Below are 12,802 nucleotides of genomic sequence, written 5' to 3'. Positions count from 1 at the left end.
GGAAAGGTTTCTAAAAAAAAAGTAAGTAGTCTGTCCCTTTTCCCTATCATAAAAATATCTTGTTTTATTGGAAAATTAATGATAAAAAGCAACCAGATAGTTTGAGATATTTCCACTGTAAGTACAAAGAAAAGATTAAATATTCCTAAAAGAGCTAGGTAGCTAGCCTGGGCTAGTTCCCATAGTCATGGTGATTATAATAATGAGGTTTTTTTTTTCTTCAACTCCCCCAAAATCAAAACGACTGGGTCTTTGGCATCCTAAAACCACACCTTCTCCCAAAACACCCAACACCTAACTTGTAATTGTGTTGTTCAGAATTTTAGTAAAATGCTATGATATTAAAGAGAGCGTAATCCAATGGTGTAGAAATCAGATTCAATACATTCATAGTGGGTGACAGTTCAAGTAAGCACTCATAGTGATAACCAATGACAGTATTCCCAGCATATACATAAAATATTTTATTCCTCTTACCAAAGACTAATACTCATTAAAAATTAGATACAAGTAAGTTAACAGATTTGACACATTTCTATTAACAGGGAAGTAAGAGAGGGAAATTGTGCAAGAGGTAGAATTGTATGCTTGGAAGAAAAAGAGCACTGCCTTGTGGGACCATTTCCCTTCTTGCTAATGAGTACTGAGGTTCTCTCCTTCCTGAAGGTCAAGAGGAAGCTTTTGACAAGAGAAAAAAATGACTTTGTATAAAATAGTCATCAATTATTTATTTACAGTTAACCATGGCTAATTTTAAAATTCATATATTCTTCCTTTAATTCCCTCCTCCTCAGTATTTTATTTTGTTTTTGTTGTGTGTGTGTGTGTGTGTGTGTGTGTGTGTGTGTGTGTGTTTGTTCCCATGATACAGCTCTGGAACCTGTCACACTAAAAACGGAAACAACAGGGACTACAATAGGTAATTCTACTCTCCTGATATTGCTTCTGTGGATGGCCACATCCCCTTTTTCCTTTTCATCACTTCAAGGCAAACCTCAAGGCTGTTTTGCATGCTTGTCTAGCAGTAAATTCCATCACAATATCATATCATGCTTTTCTTAGAGGTTTTCTCATCTTCATCTGAAGAAAATAGACTTCAAAGAAGAATCATGTGATAAATTCAAGGAAGTTGTGAATTTATTACTATCGCTAATATATCATCTTCCCATTACATGTACCATAGCTTTGACAAAGCTGAATTTCAGGCAAGGTCAGAATTTCTGCATTCTCCTAACTGAAAAATGGCAGATTCTTTTTTTTATCACAGCACAGTGGTTTCCACTGAATTGCTTTGCTCACTGATTTCCTCCCTTTCCCTGCATGAAGCTCTGTGATTTTCATCTATGTTTTTCTGAGGAACATCATTCCTCCTTAATAGATACTCATTTTCTTAATTCCTGATCCTCAGTAATGGGTCAGATCAAGATTGCCCATGGACGTAGTAACATGAGAGCACAAAGGCTTCCAAACTGTTCTTTTGTATTTGGGGTATTATTACTGTAGTCGTTCTTCTATTATTTCCCAGCGTCTGCTAAGAGATGTGCCATGATTCTACTTTGGAAAACTGCCCAAAACCATAATTAAGTAGTTATTCATATGTAACAGCAAATGTATTCTGGTATTTATTCTAGGAAACCTAATTAGGGGATTTTTTCATCTCTATTTTTCAGTTTTTATGATATTTTAAAAAACTATAATGGAAAACATGAACTTTTATACTTTAATGTTCTTCAGGTTTTTCATGAGCAAAATCATTTCATGTCTCTCATTATTTCTGGATCCAACTTTAAGAATATTCTTTTTTTTTTTAACTCTTACCTTCCGTCTTGGAGTCAATACTGTGTATTGGCTCCAAGGCAGAAGAGTGGTAAGGGCTAGGCAATGGGGGTCAAGTGACTTGCCCAGGGTCACACAGCTAGGAAGTGGCTGAGGCCAGATTTGAACCTAGGACCTCCCATCACCAACTTTAAGAATATTCTTAAGAGGTTTGCCTTTAGGGAAAACCTGAGAATGAAAATACTCAGTTAAAATGTATTACTGTGTGGGGCATCTGGATGGTAGATAGAGAGGCAGGCCTGGAGTTGGGAGGACCCGGGTTCAAATTTGACCTCAGATACTTCCTAGCTGTGTGACCCTGGGTAAATCACTCAACCCCTCTGCTTCTTCCTTACCAAACTTTTACCTTGGATCTAATACTTAGTATCAATTCTAAGACAAGATAAAGGTTTGTAAAAAAAATAAAATTATTACTTTGCCCCAAATTAGTTGATCCCAACTCTTTCATGTATTTATATTGATATATTTATTGGATTTATAGAGCATGTTTCCTCTGGTACCTATGTGCCATGAAAAAGTATTTTAAAGGACCTTTAATTTGAACTTTCTCAGTTGTTTCCTAGAACATAACTTGTTTTAATTTCAAAAGCATCAAAATAAGCAAAAGCCACCCCTAGTCTAGATGTGCCAGAGATCAGACCTGGTTAACATGGTTTTCCATGCTCTAATCTAGAAGGAGAACACTAAGTAAATTTAATCTCCAAATTCCAACCTGTGATTATGGCACTAACCTCAGCACCATTTCTCCTTCAGCTTCCAAACCAGCCAGACGCAGACATAAAGGTTCTAAGGCTAAAACCACACCAAGTACAACAACTTCACAGACCACACCTGGTAAACTTCATTTTCAGCTCTTTTGATCAATAAATTTTAATTCCAGGAAACTACTGAAAATCCCTAGGTATTTCCAATATAAATGGGAAACATGTACAGTCACCTCGTGGCTACAATATATTCTTGGAGGCCCTATATTGATTTGACAAATGTTAAATGATCAAATATGTGGGAATGAAAAGTGGGAACTAATTTTGAGAACTCTGGAATGTCTATTTTCTGGGTGATGGCACCTTAGAGAGCACAGCCCTTAGGAAAAGAAAAAGTATCACGTTATTGTCCTTAGAATGCATACCTTTTCATAATGTGAGCTCCTATCAGAATTTCTTTGATTTTTCTTAGATCTGGACTTCATCTTTTTCAGAGCCTTTCCTGAAAGTGATTATTAATATTTATCACTAGTTGATATTTAATGTCCACAATGGACTGACACTATGTATTTGTAGACATAGTGGAGGGAAGAGAGACTAACTAGACAAGGTTTTACCTTCCTTAAAAGTGATGAAAACCCTGTCTGATATTCTAAATAAGTCATTTTATAGTAATTACTATTATGTATCAGGCTTAGGCTCAACAGAGTTTGGAAGAATTTTTTATTCAAAAATGAATAAGATTCTAATTATGCTATGAGTGGCATCTTGTAATGTCAGGTTTATTAAGGAAGTTCCTGTATTACTAATTTTCAGTTCATACAAAACTGGAAGATTGAGAAATATATAAAGTTTCACTTTATTCTCATTTAAATACTAGTTGGTTCAAAGGAAATAAGTTTTGTAAAATACTTTGTAAAGCAAGAAAAGTTGTACAATGTAAGCTATAATTATCTAGAAATCCAATTAGAGCATTTCTTTCTGGTTTTAATTATGCATCACAGTTTATTTTCACATTTTTGTTTATGATACAGCATATGAACCTGTTACACACAGGACTGAGGCATCGATGACAACCTTGGGTAATAATAGATTTGCATCCCCTTAGCTGATGCTTCTTTTGACTATTTCCTTAGATCTTTGTTGCTGCAATCCTAGATTCTCTTCCCTGTTGTTTCCACCATCTTTTATTCATCTTCCAAAGTCGTCTATTTCTTATGTTCTACTAAAGGCACATGATGAAGTTATTCACCCTGCCACCAACTTCTATGTTGTTCACACATTCTCTCTGTTTTCCTTTATATATATGCATGTTTGGTGAGACTTTCACTTTGAGTTTGAGACAGTCTCAGGAAGTCAAGAGTACCATCTTTGTTGTTGTTGTTGTTGTATCAGACTTATTGAATACTTAGTATATGAATGTAGCAATGAATATAAATGATTTATCCATACATGTTTATGGGTGTTATAGATGGGAGAGTGGAGTGATGGGCAAATTTATTTAAGGATGTCTACTTAAATATGCTTATAGAAATGTGAAGTGAGGTTACCAAGTGATCAAATGTACTTGGTAATTTCCTAGATCAGGCACCCTTAGCATATGTCTCTCTCCACTGTTCCCTTCCTCTCCTTTTGTCCTCTTCTGCTTTCCAAATATATCTGTCCATTTTGTCAATAACATTTCTTCCAAGATTGCGTCTGAGACATCGATGAGTTTTCTTTCTTTTGAATTTTTCATCAGAAATAAGCCATAAATGGTTTTATTTGTCACATAGCTTTCTTTCACTTTCTTTTATTTCTTTTAACACAAACTGTCTAATCAAAACATGTTTAATAGCTGTTCCAGTTTCCAGACATCATGTTTTAGTGTCTTTTAGAATGAGCACTAACTTATTTATTATGTAAATGCTATTATGTAAAGGCTTTTGATATCAAAATTGTACTTTAATTATCTTGGGTTTGATTTCCTAGCTTTTAAGAAAGAAAAATAGAAAACCGAACTAAAAACCACACTGGTCCAGTTGTTAATTTCCACAAAAAAAAATTCATCATTTGGGATCACAATGTGATTATATGACTTCATCAGATGGAATTTTCTCATTTTAAAATTTACATGAATTTTAAAATTTAAATATAACATGAATCTTCAGGATTTTTTCCTTAAAGGTCTATGTTTCTTATTTGAAGAATTGTCTCCCAGAAAAGAACCGGTTACTATTTATAGTTTCATTGCTTTAGAATTGCTTATAATCTCTTGATGTATGCTTGACCTTGGAACTTTAAGGTTCTAATATCAGCCATATGTGGAGAAACTAAAAAATATTTCAGTTTCCAAATTTCATATGCGTCCAATATAACCCTTCATTCTAAAGAAATTTTATTTATAACTGTAACATTTAATATTCACATTCAATATATTTTTATCAAATGCTTATTGTGAAATTAGCACTAGACTTAGTTACATGTAAAGAAATAGATGACATTAACTATAACCTCCAGGAGTTGTAATTTAGGTAGCGAGATAAGGCATATGCACTGGAAATGTTTAAGTAACAGTATACTATTTTCATCCTTGATTAATATAATAACCTAGGTGCCTTCTTTCTTTAGCTTCACAGTTGGACAAATCATCACCATATACAGGTCCCCAACTTAAAACATTAAGTCCAGATGTGTCAGAGATCAAACCTGGTAAATACATTCTTTATTATTTAGCAGAGTTCAAAGAATGAGTTATAACCTGTAGGTGACAAGTTAGGAGACATTTTCCTAGAACTAGGAGAAAAGTAGTCCTGGGCTTAAGTTCTTCCTCTAACACATACTGGCTGGATGACCCTCAACAAGTCACCTAGTCACCATGCCCCAGGCAACTTTCTAAGATTCTAAGGAGCAAAGCAAGTGCCACTCTGCATGAGTTGAAAGAGTCCTTATCAGACTTTTCCTATAGCAATAAAATCACAAGTCCCATTAAAATATCGGGTAAGGGCCAGAACCTAAACCTGGTATATTGCTGCTCCTTCTCCATTTCCATGTACTTTATTATTTTTTTTTTACTTTTAAACATCATTTTATTTGGTCGATTTCAAACATTATTCATTGGAAACAAAAATCATTTTCTTTTCCTCCCCGCCCCCTCCCACCATCCCTCCCATAGCTGACACACGATTCCACTGGGTATCACATGTGTCCTTGATCTGAACCCCCATGTTGTTGATATTTGCATTGGGGTGTTCATTTAGAGTCTCTCCTCAATCATATCCCCTCAACCGCTGTAGTCAAGCAGTTGCTTTTCCTCAGGGTATTTACTCCCACAGTTTGTCCTCTGCTTGTGGATAGTGTTTTTTAGATCCCTGCAGATTGTTCAGAGACATTGCATTGACACTAATGGAGAAGTCCATTACCTTCGATTGTTCCACAGTGTATTAGTCTCTGTGTACAGTATTCTCCTGGTTCTGCTCGTCTTGCTCTGCATCACTTCCTGGAGGTCGTTCCAGTCTCCATGGAATTCCTCCACTTTATTATTCCTTTTAGCACAATAGTATTCCATCACCAACAGATACCACAATTTGTTCAGTCATTCCCCAATTGATGGGCATCCCCTCATTTTCCAATTTTTGGCCACCACAAAGAGCACAGCTATGAATATTCTTGTACAAGTCTTTTTCCTTATTATCTCTTTGGGGTACAAACCCAGCAGTGCTAAGGCTGGATCAAAGGGCAGACAGTCCTTTTCCATGTACTTTATAATAAAATATAAGAGTCATAGGGAAGATAATAAGACAAAAACCATAGGTAGGGTATCCATATTTTTGTTTCTTTGATCTAAGTATCAATTTGTACTACTATTATGAAGGAGCTCCCATTCATATCCACTCAGTAGGTTGCTACTACATGTGGTCCATTCAAATTATGTGTGCGTATGTGCACACATGTGTGTGGGGAGAGAGAGGGGGAAAAGGGGGAAATCAGAAAAGTATATTGGTGACAGGAAATCAATCAGCAGACAAAGAATACGTCAGCTTTTGCGCTCTTTGTGGTGGCCAAAAATTGGAAAACGAGGGGATGCCCATCAATTGGGGAATGGCTGAACAAATTGTGGCATATGTTGGTGATGGAATACTATTGTGCTAAAAGGAATAATAAAGTGGAGGAATTCCATGGAGACTGGAACGTCCTCCAAGAAGTGATGCAGAGCAAGAGGAGCAGAACCAGGAGAACATTGTACACAGAAACTAATACACTGTGATATAATCGAACGTAATGGACTTCTCCATTAGTGGCAGTGTAATGTCCCTGAACAATCTGCAGGGATCTAGGAGAAAAAACACTATCCATAAGCAGAGGACAAACTGAGGGAGTAGAAACACTGAGGAAAAGCAACTGCCTGACTACAATGGCTGAGGGGACATGACAGAGGAGAGACTCTAAACGAACACTCTAATGCAAATACTAACAACATGGCAATGGGTTCGAATCAAGAACACATGTGATACCCAGTGGAATCACGCATCGGCTATGGGGGGGTGGGAGGGAGGAAAAGAAAATGATCTTTGTCTTTAATGAATAATGCATGGAAATGATCAAATAAAATACTATTAAAAAATAAAAATAAAAAAAAGAATACTTCAGCTTTAAGGAAAAAAGAGAAATGATACTTCCTAATTCCAAAGATTATCAGAAAAGTTAACTGCATCTAAGTATTTTATCTAGTTTGATAAAATGTATTCTAAATATGTTTGTTTCATAGTGGATTTTAGCTATTTAAAGTAGGTCTTATTTGAGGACAGATGAATCACGTAAAAGTATTTGGAAAGGAAGGAAGATTCCTGGACTGTATCATTGAATTCATTTTTTAACTTGGTCTCTCAGGTTTAGATAAAAAGGATCATTTCATCTGTTTTACGTTAAACATTAGTTAGATGCTCATTAACCATATTAATGGAGATTTTAGACATAAGACAATTTTCCAGTGTTTCCTGATACTCATTTTAGTGTTTTTGGTTTTTTTTTTTGTCCTTGTTTCTGGGGAAAGTCGTGGAATCTGCAACATTCCAAACTGAAACCATGGTAACAACAATAGGTAAAACATGAATGAATGCCTATCACAGTTTTTCCTTTTCATCTCTGTAGTCATAATTCATAGATGGGTGGTTTTACCCTATATGTCGACTTCACATCATCCATAAGAAAATGTCTTGGTAATGATAACAAAGAATTAAAGGTAGACAATTTAGTGAAGTTCTTTGACATGACTAGACTAGAAATTTTTCCCTATCATACTACTATAACACACCTTTGTCTTAACAACATCATCATTATCTGCTTGGATAAATCAGAGCTTGAGGCTCTTATGTGTAAAGTAACTTAGGACCATCAAGGATTATTTGTGCTGGTCACACCACGAATTCTTTTCCTTTTAGCATCCTCAATTTCTTCCTTTTTTCTTTTCTTTTTTTTTTTGTGGACATTTTGGTTGGCTGAATCTCTGTGATGTTTGGGATCTGTCTAGACACTCAGTTTGCCACTGATTTGAGGGTTCATTCAAAAGCTCTCCAATGACCTCCACTGGGAGCTCAAATATATAGTAAAAGAAATTCAATAGAAAATTGGGTTTCTATACTTTGAAGACAAAACAAAACTTCTGCATCTCTTTGTTCTATTGCAGCCCCAGGACCAGGGACAGTTATAACTCATGCTCCAACAACAACATTAGGTAATCATACATAGCAACCCTTTAATCATTGGTTTGATATGCTTCTACTCATTTCTGCAACCCTGATAAGAGGTCTTTTTCTTCTGGGAGATTACTCTGCAACTTTTTTATTCCTATAAAACTTCATCTTCTCTAAGAGATATTTTTAAATGGCTATGGGAGAAGAATATTTAATATACCTATAATTTAAAAAGAGCCTGAGGCAATCATGCATGGAGGCCACCTTTATTCCTTGGCACACAGCTAAAACTAGCCATCAGATCAAGTCATCAAAAGTATATCTGTCTAGGAACAAAAAAATGAATTAAAATAAATGCTTTCTAAAACTGAGTTCAAAACAAAGTGGTCAATTGGCCTCTTTTTTGAACTGATGATGTTTTAGGATTCTTTTTTACTGAATCAACATAAATTCCTTTCAATATTAATGGCTAGCATTTAGATAGATTTATAAGCATTTTATAAATATGATCTTATTTGATACTCACAAAAACCCTAGGAGATAGATGCTATTATCTTTGTTTTACAGATGAGGAAACTGAAGCAAAGAAAGGTTAAATGACTTGCCCAGGGTCATACAGCTAGTACCTGCCTGAGGCTACATTTGAACACAGATCTTCCCAACTCCAAATTGAGTGTTCTATTCATTATGCATCTGGGTCCTAGTTGCCTCCGTTCAGATGTTATGTCTGTTGTACTTTGACTGCTACGTTCAATTTTATACTTCCTACAAGTGATTTGAAAGATAGGTCTTTTGTGTTTTGCTTGGTTATTATTCAGATGAAAAATTAAATATAAACTTTAAAATTCAGCATTATTTTAAAGGATAGCTGTGTACTATATTCTTTTTAACTTTATTTCCTGACTTGTTTCATATATTTTCCTGGCTCTCCATCAAGTTCCTTCCCCTGATTTTCAACTTAATTACAGCTTATGCAAAAAGCTAAGCATTGTAGCTATTCACAATTACTGTGAATTGAAAATTATTTAAATCTGAAATCTCAGAAAGTTTTAGACCAAAACTCTTTTTACTGTCTTTTATCACTTTGCCCATTATTATTCAAATCAAATAGAAAAATAAAAAAGCTATCTTCCTTCCCACCCCTCCCCCTGCAAAAAAGTAAAGCTTTCTACCAGATGGCAAAAGAATGAAGCAATTAAAAAAAAAACCCTTCATCACTTTCTTCTTTTTACTTGCCTAAAAAGCAGTCTAGACATTTCTTTAAACATAACTGGAATAAGGAAATCAGACCTAAAATAATTCTGACCTTCCCAATCAAAATTTTTCTAAAATCAATTCCTATATAGCAACAGTCTCTGTGTAATCTTAGTCATAGCATTCTTAATTTCAACTAGTGAAATAATCCAACTACTTTCTTTCTTCAGCTCAAATAAAAACAAGGACTCCTCGTCAAAAGCGTCCTAGAACTAAACCTACAACAAGTCCAGTGAAAACACAGACCAAATCTGGTAAAATGTCTTCTTCGGTGTTTTAAGCAAAATTGAATCTTTTAGATGGCTGATAATTGTAATCAGTTCATTTGCTTATATTTTTGGACATCTGATGCATTTTCTGAATTTCCTACAAGAGGAAAAAAGTTATTATAATAGCTAGATGTTTCCTAAGGATTAGGGCATTTCTCAGGAGTAGAAAATGTGCTGTACCTTAGTCTCTTAATCTTTTTTTCCCTGTCCCTTGCCCATCTGCTTTACCTCTTTTTTTCCCCTTTTCCCTCCTTTCTCCCCCACATAAGATGATTGGTGAAGAATCATTTCTATTTTCTCTTCCTCTTACTTGATCGCGATTTCATTGTGTTTCATGAGCTCTCTGCCAATTGTTGAACTGGCAATGTAACACAAAAGGGAGAACTAGAAACTGTCACTTTATTTGTGAAAGAAAAACATATATTTATCTTCATATAGTTATCTAGTTATATTTAATAACCACTTCAGTGGACAGAAAGAACAACCTGATCCCACAAGCAAGAAAATGAATGGAATAAAGTTCTTCAGAGGCTAAAATACAAATCAGTGACTTTAATTAAAATTTTGTTTAAATATCATTTTCTCTCCCAGAGTATTTAATAAATAGAAAAAAAAAGATTAGTGGGAGGCAGGCTTTTTATAAGATAAATTGGTACCTAGCCTCAGTTTATTCATATCTTCAGAGATCAGATGTCCATTTTTACTCAGCTTAGAAATATAAAGAACACAATTCTTTAGTACCTTAAGGATCAATATTATAATCTAGGAAGATTGATATTCAAAGCCAACTTTGGTCATTGATAAGCTTTTAGAAGTCTCTATTTCAATATTTTAAAATTAACTTATCTACTTATGTCAGTTCCTACTACAGCTTTAGAACCTGCCATCTTTAGAACTGAGACTCCAGGAACAACATTAGGTAATTGATGTCCTTCCACAAATAAAATTACATGTGCTTTTCCCTACTTATTTATTGTCAGACCCATGTCCATCACCATCATCATCATCATCATCATAGATTCACCAATTTTATAAAATGTCCATGCCATTGTATGCATTAACATTCAGTTATATTTCTCATCTTATGGGTATTGAAGTCTCTTAAGATAAGTCATCTGCTGCCTTTAGTGTTGTCTTTAATGGAGCCAAGGTATTGTATATTTTCAGGAAATCCATCTAACTGATTCCTGTGCTTAAACTTATTCAATGTCTTTTTCCTTTCTTGTATTTTTATTTTGACCTTTTCTGAAGGTCAATTCCAGACAAAATTAGAGGTATACCAGTCTCTTCTGTATATATATATATATATATATATATATATACCAAAAAGTTTTTTTCATTACACTCCTGTGAGATTCCTTGAAAGTCCTATCTTCTTAAGAACTTCAAGAAGTTTTATACTATCTAACGAATAATGGAAAATGCAAGCATATATGTAATCCCATCTGCAATTTCTAGAACCATAAACACATAAATAACTGGGCATTTTCTTCCTCTAGCTCCCAAAGTGACTACAATGACAAGGCGTCCACGTACAAGGCCACGGCCACGCCCACGGCCACGCCCAAGCCCACATCCACACCCACGCCCACATCTACCCCAAACTACTACACCAACTACTGAAGGACCTCAAAACAAACCTGGTAAATGTGTCATTTGTTACTGGAGCGGAGTGAGTAGCAGTTCAGTGCTTCGAGGCCAATAACAAAAATAGCTTGTGAGTGAGCAGCTATGCAGAGGTAGGATAGAAGGTGGACCTCATTACCACGGCAAGGTTGACAGCTGCTTCCACTGAAAAGGAGGGTCCCAGGCAATTCCAAACTGTAAGGTTAAATCATACCAATCTGCATTGAGATTAGATGGAGTCTTTATGCCTTAGCTGAATTGTCCAATGCTTTTTTTTGGTCTTGCTTTTATTTAGATTTGTGGTTTTTAAAATCATTCTCTATGACCCTGTCTTTCATTTACGTCTTTTGACATTCTATGATAATCTCCTCTTTTGTAAATTTGTAAAAAAAATTTCCAAGACCAAGTATCAAAAATACCTGGCCAATAGATTAATTTAAATCCCAGAAGGCATTTCTTCATTACTTTTCATTATTATCTAACCCATGAAAAACTGGGAGGGATGCAAAAAAGTACTAGGTTTATTATCTGGTCTTAAGGAGTTTATGATCCATTCATGAGATTCAGTTTTGCCTAAATAAAACAATAATGTAAGGCAATATGTGTCCATGAGCAAGATTGCGTGTTGTATGCTTTACACTCAAGTTCTTGGTGTCTAGTTAGTGCTAATTCACTCAACAAATATTTAATAAACCCTGACTATGTTCAAGGTGTTCAGAGGAATATGAAACAAGCATTAATGTTGTTGCTATCTTCAAGGAATTTATAATTGAGTAGATATGACAAGACATACATATATAAGTAAAATTCAAAATTTTAAAGGTGAAAATGTATCTGGGATTAGGAGAGGAAAAACTCAGTGTGGTCTGGAAATCATGGAGAAGAAAAGCCTTGAGCTATGGCACCTGGAATAGTTGAGGGTAGGGACAAGTTCTCCTCCCTCTTTCGGTCTCCTTTCTTTCCCCCACCTTGAACCAATGAAATAGTTAAAATAACCAAACATTCTGCGCCTCTGACAGCATTTACCTTCATTCCACATACATGATTCTCTATTTTTCTAGTAAGAAGAAGGCACATCTTACCATCAAGCCTTTGGAAACAAGATTGATCATCATTGCATTGATCTTAATACTAAGGGTTTTAAGTATTCCTTTTCCCTTTCATTCTTATTTATATTTTTCTCTTGATTTTAAAGATTCTAATTGATTCTAAAGAATTCTGTATCAGCTCATGACATGATCTTTTACTGAACAGAAAAGCATTCTACCATTTTGAAAGTCTGTTACCATCTTGTCTTAAGAAAGGATATTTCCAAAGATGACTTCTTAGCAAGCCTAGCAAGGGTTATTTTGGCTATTTATATGGTGCCTATTAGCACTAATCCTATTTGTTCATATAGGATATGATACCCATGATCATTTTAACATCAATGTTTTCTTTC

The 12,802-nt window shown here is 35.0% G+C and overlaps 1 protein-coding gene across 6 annotated transcripts in view; it reads left to right on the top strand.

Moving 5' to 3' along the window:
• ABI3BP (ABI family member 3 binding protein) overlaps positions 1–12,802 on the top strand; it is a 293,851-nt gene that overhangs the window by 195,979 nt on the left and 85,070 nt on the right. For all 6 annotated transcript variants that reach the window (XM_056793404.1, XM_056793406.1, XM_056793407.1 and 3 more), the window contains exons 21-29: positions 872–919; positions 2,590–2,670; positions 3,575–3,622; positions 5,151–5,231; positions 7,573–7,620; positions 8,206–8,253; positions 9,637–9,720; positions 10,595–10,654; positions 11,235–11,378. In XM_056793404.1, the coding sequence (XP_056649382.1) occupies positions 872–919; positions 2,590–2,670; positions 3,575–3,622; positions 5,151–5,231; positions 7,573–7,620; positions 8,206–8,253; positions 9,637–9,720; positions 10,595–10,654; positions 11,235–11,378 (642 nt within the window). The remainder of the gene's footprint in view (positions 1–871; positions 920–2,589; positions 2,671–3,574; positions 3,623–5,150; positions 5,232–7,572; positions 7,621–8,205; positions 8,254–9,636; positions 9,721–10,594; positions 10,655–11,234; positions 11,379–12,802) is intronic.

This window comes from Monodelphis domestica, chromosome 4 (genome assembly GCF_027887165.1).
Source record: "Monodelphis domestica isolate mMonDom1 chromosome 4, mMonDom1.pri, whole genome shotgun sequence".
Taxonomy (NCBI): domain Eukaryota; kingdom Metazoa; phylum Chordata; class Mammalia; order Didelphimorphia; family Didelphidae; genus Monodelphis; species Monodelphis domestica.
The sequence above is the reverse complement of the archived record's forward strand: the minus strand, read 5'-3'. Positions and strand labels throughout refer to the sequence as shown.